Source organism: Zosterops lateralis, assembly GCF_965231275.1.
Source record: "Zosterops lateralis genome assembly, chromosome: Z".
Taxonomy (NCBI): Eukaryota; Metazoa; Chordata; class Aves; order Passeriformes; family Zosteropidae; genus Zosterops; species Zosterops lateralis.
In genome coordinates, this window is record NC_139800.1 from 66,971,931 (window position 1) to 66,977,930 (window position 6,000).

The 6,000-nt window shown below is 45.6% G+C and overlaps 1 protein-coding gene across 2 annotated transcripts in view; it reads right to left on the reverse strand.

Annotated features, from left to right (window-relative positions):
- The window catches only part of MAN2A1 (mannosidase alpha class 2A member 1), a 112,724-nt gene extending 107,472 nt beyond the window's left edge, over positions 1-5,252 (reverse strand). The window contains exon 1 of one of the 2 annotated variants that reach the window (XM_083883692.1): positions 5,103-5,252. In XM_083883692.1, coding sequence (XP_083739818.1) covers positions 5,103-5,237 — 135 coding nt within the window. In that variant the 5' untranslated portion in view covers positions 5,238-5,252. Of the gene's footprint in view, positions 1-4,139; positions 4,176-5,102 lie in introns of those variants that run through there. The other variant, XM_083883693.1, reaches the window with a different exon arrangement.
- Positions 5,253-6,000: the final 748 nt, after the last annotated feature.

The following is a 6,000-nucleotide window of genomic DNA, read 5'->3' on the forward strand; positions in this document are numbered from 1 at the left end:
TATGAACTTAGTAAGTGTTGTTATTAGGAATTTGGTTGGTTTTTAAATAAGTCAACATGTTTCAAATCCAGAAAAATTGATTGCTTTTGTGGATTTCTTCACTCAACACTCAATCTCCTCTGATGTAAAACTCGTAAGAATGCTAATAGAAGTCACTGTGCCCACAGTTTTTCAGTGCTCAGAGGTCAAAAAATAAGTACTTCAAAATGATGCACAAACCTAATTACCACTATTCACATTTTAGAGAGACAAACAAACATTTCCTAAAATACCTGACCATGCTGCTTCCAATACTTCTACAAACAGACTGTTCCTTGTTATATAACAAAGGTCAGAAAGCTCCCAAAAGAGTTCATGAAAACACACCCATTACTAAGAACATGCAGCAGCAAAAAAACATGTATTCCTACTCCCTGTAATTGATTTCAGCTACTTCACTATGGCAAGGTATACTGCAAAGCTTTAGCTGGAAAAGGTGTGCATAGTGTATCTGTGGGGCATGGCACCTACCAAGCATGAGCCCAGTGGAGATTCAGGACTAACTGGAGGCAGAGCTGCCTCATAATAGAGGAAGAGCTACCTCAGCAGAACCCTGGAGTAAAGCTCAGCACAGAGATCAGACAACTCTGGTGTTTCTGCCATGTATTTGGTCCTAATTTCCTGCCACTACTGCTCTGCCCTGCTGTGATTCCTATTTTGGCCAAGTGGTACTACTAGCAAATTACTGACTAACTCAAATGAAATAATATCCCATACAGGAACAACCACTACTTCTGATGTTATTGCTGGAGTATCTGATGCATTGTGCAGATGCCTTGAAAACATGAATCCAATAAGAAGCTTTAGAAGTACCAACAGCCAGGATACTTAATGATTTGCTGGAAGGACATAAGAACAAAAAAAAAAAAAAAAAAAAAAAAAAAAAAAAAAAAAAAAAAAAAGCTACTTATAGAGAAACTGTACTTGATCACCTCTCTTTGATGCAGTGCAATCAGTGAGCTCATAAAAGCAGTTAACACACATGAGATGAGAGTATGCTTCAAATAATGTGGTCAAAGAGGGAGATGGGGAAGAAAACACAGAGAGGGCAAAGAAATCTTATTCAAATAACAGTATTTTAGGAAAAAGAAAATGGTAAGCATGGTAGTTGCTGTATGTTTCTTATGTTTCTGCTTTGCCTTTTAATAAAGTTTAAAGAAAATAATAAAAGACAAAATGAAGCATTCCTTGGTGCTGGTCCATTTACCTACAGAATCATAGCAAGCTTGATTTTCAAAAAGATATTTCCAGAAACAACATTTCACACAATGCAGAGACATTGTCCCATAAAAGCTAAACCAAGCCATGTGAAAAAGTGGTTAGAGGAAAAAGCTCAAGTTCAAAGCACTACCTGTCAGGCAGTGACAGAGAATGATTCAATGTGATGCTGTTTCCCCTTACTTAGCCATAAAATTCACTAAAAATTAACTTTCATCCTAAAGTTATACATTTCTGTATACATCGAAAAGTGTATACATTTCTGATGCAAGACACAATTACAAACAAACCCTCCCCTTTCTTTTTTTTTTTTTTTTTTTTTAATTAGACTTTTATTATGTGCCTTGCATGCTTAGGTGAGACTCTAGAATCAAAATAAATACCCTACAAGCCATTAGGCTAACTCTTTTTATTCTTCTATATGAGTCTAAAATCCAGAACAGATTCATATAGGTTTATCGGTATTTGGTATTCATCTTTATACAGTAACACAAAGTTCTACAAGGTAAGCTTCTTATGGATGTCTTCTCAGAATGTAGCTTACACTTAGTAGTTATCAATTTAGCCCAGACATCACTCGTATGTGACACCTGCTGCACAGGCAATGTCACAGGACTAAACACCACTTTGAACATTCCTCAACTCTGCAGTCACACAACATCTCTGAGAGAATATTGTCTTATTGCTAACAAAAACCAATACATTCAGCCCTTTTTCCACTAGATTCAACTAGAAGAATCCTACACCATGATCTGAACAGACAACTGGTAAAATAATAACCTAAAAAATGCACCTAAGCTCATCTCTGCACAATGTTGTAGCATGGTTCCTAGCCTTGAGACACTAGGGCTCATCACATTCTGATAGTTCTCCTGAGAAAGGAGCATCCCATGGCTAGGAACAGGCTCAGATAGACAGATCATGTGATATGGTCAGCACCAGAATAATATACACCTGAAAAACAGGCAAGATCCACAGATATCTGCAAGAATTACAGAGAAGAGGTCAGTAAGCCTTGATCTACATGTATTACAGGTACCTATTTTTCCCCAAATAAACAGTGGCTTCCATTGATCAGGCTATAAATCCGTTTAGCTAAAGTTCTATTATAGTAGCCTTGATGCCACCCTGGCAGAGATAGGCGTGGCAAATACAGTGAAACTGACTGCTGATGCCAGCTTTTGCAACACAAACACCAAAAAAGACACAAAGTTACTGCAGTGTCCCAAAGCTGAGCATGAGTTCTGTTTAGTACCACAGTGAAAGGCATCTAAATATTTGGTTAAAGAGAACATAAAGCCATCTGTCTATGGATATTCATCCATCTCGGGAGATCTTGCCCAAAAATTATTTCTGCAAGACATTTTTGTTGGTGTCCTGAACTCTCAAACTAGTAAGTAAGTTCTGTAAGGACACTCTTGACTACACTGCCCTACAATGAGAAGTCTGAAAGAAGATTGAATCTGATGCAAGCCACCTTGAGACCACACAAAGAAAATATACCTTGCTTTAGAAAAAAATGTGGCAGTGAAAATGGAGCAGCAGTTCTAATAACTAATTTCACTACTGGCACTAGTTACCACGACACTTTGAATACAGCTCAACAGGCATGACCAGCTGAAAAATCCCATCTCTTGTTCTGGTAGAATTCAAACAGAATACCTAGATACCAGATGCTTATAAACAAGAGACTGCTTCCAGAAGTACCCACTTCTCTGAGCTAATTCTAAGCCACGTAAGTCAGAAAGAACAAACTAATCAATGTGAAAGTTCCGGGACATGAAAGATGACGTGTGTTGTTACCAGAGCTGCACAGAGAAACAGCAAATCTTGTTGCCAAATCAGAGAGCTATGAAGTGAATCAAACCAATAACATTTGAAAGAAAAACAAAAAAAGTCTTAATTCCTTTTTCTAAGCTAAAAATTCTGACCTTTGTCATCAGAAAAGAGAATGCATTCTTAAACCAACAGTCTGCTGCTATAACTTTTACAAACAAAAACAGCCTGAAGGTTTTACATCTGTGACTAGTTTCACTTAGAGTACTTTGAGCTTTGGCAACACTGCACTGACACAAACAACTTTCTGTCAGCTGAGGTAGTATTAAAGTGTTTCTTTCACGTATTTCTGGAGGTTTCTATACCACTCTTTATCTTTTGCATTTATTTTCAACTGATGTTATAAAATTCTGAAAGCATTTCCTAGGTGTCAGAGGTTTCACAGTTGTAACAAAGTGAAACACTTCTATCACTGTCGTAGCAAAAGGAAATGACAAAATCATATGAATTTCATCTGTAACTTCCTCAAAAGACAAAGCAATAAGGAAAAGGTAACTGTTTCACCCAAAGGATCAGTGAGTGATAGAAGTTTCTCCCATCAGAATCAGAAGCCTCAAAGAAATCTCGGCATTGAAAAGACAAAAAGAGTAAACACTGACAGACTGTTCTAGAAGACCAAGGGGAGGAGGAGGACAAAAGAAGAAACACTTGCATCTAGCTGACTACATCACCTAGAAGGAACAGGCCTGAAAACAGATTAAGGTACCAAACCCATGGTCACGAGGTAAGACGACCATGTTACACCTCTGGCCAGGATCACACTCTAGGACAGGAATAGACAGGAACTTCAACTGCAGAACACTGACAATGGAAGACAAAACAGGTCTAATAAATCTTCCTTGTTCACTCAAGTATTTCAACCCAAAATCTAACACTAAAAATAAAAAACAACATCCATGGATGAGCTTTCCTGTTCCATACTTCACCCACATTAAACTCAGCTGGTGGACTTACACTAAGTGATTTCCTCACATAAGATACTGCCCATATATATCCCCAAAGCAGCACTTGTACTTAGCTGTTACAAGAGCAGCATGTGGCATTACCCTCCTGCTGGAGTTACACATCGAACAGACACAGCTGCTGTAGCCAGCCTTGTCTTGCTCCTCTTCTCTTCCTCTTGTTCTCTTCCTTCCTACAAAACCTAAAGGCTGACCTCTGAACTGTAACTTGAAGGAATAAAGGCAGAACAGATCTGCTCTTTCTTTACATTTAAGTCAAGGTTTTTGTCTTTATTATTAAAGAATAATTTATTACTTTTATATAATAAATAATTTATTACTTTTACATTGAATGAAACAAGAGTGGTTCTAACAGAGAGATAATTGTTACTTTCCAACTAAGCTTTTATTCACTTGAATTCTTTTATTCACTTGAAATCTCACTCCGGTACCAAAATATACTTTCATTCGGTTTGTTTCCAATGAAAATAAAAATCAGTACCATGTAAGCATAAATAGGTTATAACTTTGTATTCTATGTTGTGGGGGGGTTTTTTGTCTGTGAGAACACACAACTGCGTATAGCCAGCAGTATTCTGCCGCTCTGCACAGCAAACTACATCCTATCTGAAATCCATGTTTCTTCTCACGGCAAACACTCCTTATCAGAACACAACCGCGGCGCGCAGCTCTTGAACTTCTCTGCCACGCCAACGCGGCAAAGCGAAGAACCGAAGAACCGCGTCGTTTAACCATAAGGAGCAGTCGGGTCAGCCAGTTACGGCTCCAATCCTGGCAGGGCTCAGCGGAAGGGCAAGCACCCAACCCACCCAGTCTGCCTTTCCCTAAGCCTACCTGTTGTTGATATGGCTGAGGTGGCGAGCTCTCACCTCTCTCTCCCCGTTCAGCCCCGCACACGCCGTTCAGCCGCCCGGGGAGCCGCCACAGCCCTTCTCTTCCCTTCCCGTCCCGTCCCGTCCCGTCGGGCGAGCCCCGCCAGACCCCGAGCCCCGCTGGTCCCCGCCGGTCCCCGCTGGGCCACCCTGCCGTCCCCTCCGCCCCGCTCACCTTGGGGAAGGTGCCCTCCCGCCGCGGGCTCTTGGGGTGGTCGAAGTGTCCGCGGTCCAGCATCAGGTACAAGGAGAAGATGACCACGCAGAAGACCGCGCTGCCGAACACGGTGAACTGCCGGCTCAGCTTCATCTCCGCGCCTGCCGGGCCGCCGCCCCCGGGCCCCTCTCGCCGCCCCGCGATCGCGGGCGAAACTTCTCCCTCCGCGGCGGGGACGGCCCCAATCCTTCTCCGGAGAAGTGCGGGAACTTGCCCCTCGCTCCGCCTTCCCCGCCCGCCTGGCCGGGGCCGAGAGCCGAGCCGAGATCCCGCCGGTGCGGCCGGGAGCGGAGCCCAGAGTTCCCGGGAGCGGGGCGGGCTGGCGGCAGGAACGCCCGGCGGGGAAGTGGCGGCGGCGGCACCGCCGGGCCGACCCAGCAGCGCTGCTCCCGCTCCCTCCTTCCTCTTTCTCCTCCTCCTCCGGCGCCTCAGCAGCCGCTCCGCTCCCCTCGCTGTCCGCACGCCACGCCGGAGTCTGGCACCTCCTCCCGGCCCGGAGCGCTGCTGCTGCTGCTGCTGCTGCTGCCGGAACACCCGGGGCCGCAGCGCCCGAGCTCCGCGCCCAGAGAGCCCCCGCCCGTCTGTCCGTCCGTCTGTCCGCCCGCCCGCCCGCCAGGCCGGCCCCGCCGCCGCCGGAGCGCCGCGTCACGGTCACGGCTCCTCCTCCTCCTCCTCCTCCGCCCGCCCCGCCCGGAGCCCGGGGAGCCGCCGCCGCCCCTCGCTCCGCACGGGCAGGGACAGCCCCGCTGCCCGCCCCCGGCCCGCCGGGAGGGGCCCGCCGCCGCTCGGAGCCGCCGCCGCGCTCCGGTGTCCCCGCTGTGGTGTCCCCGCTCCGGTGTCCCCCCCGCTGCTCCTG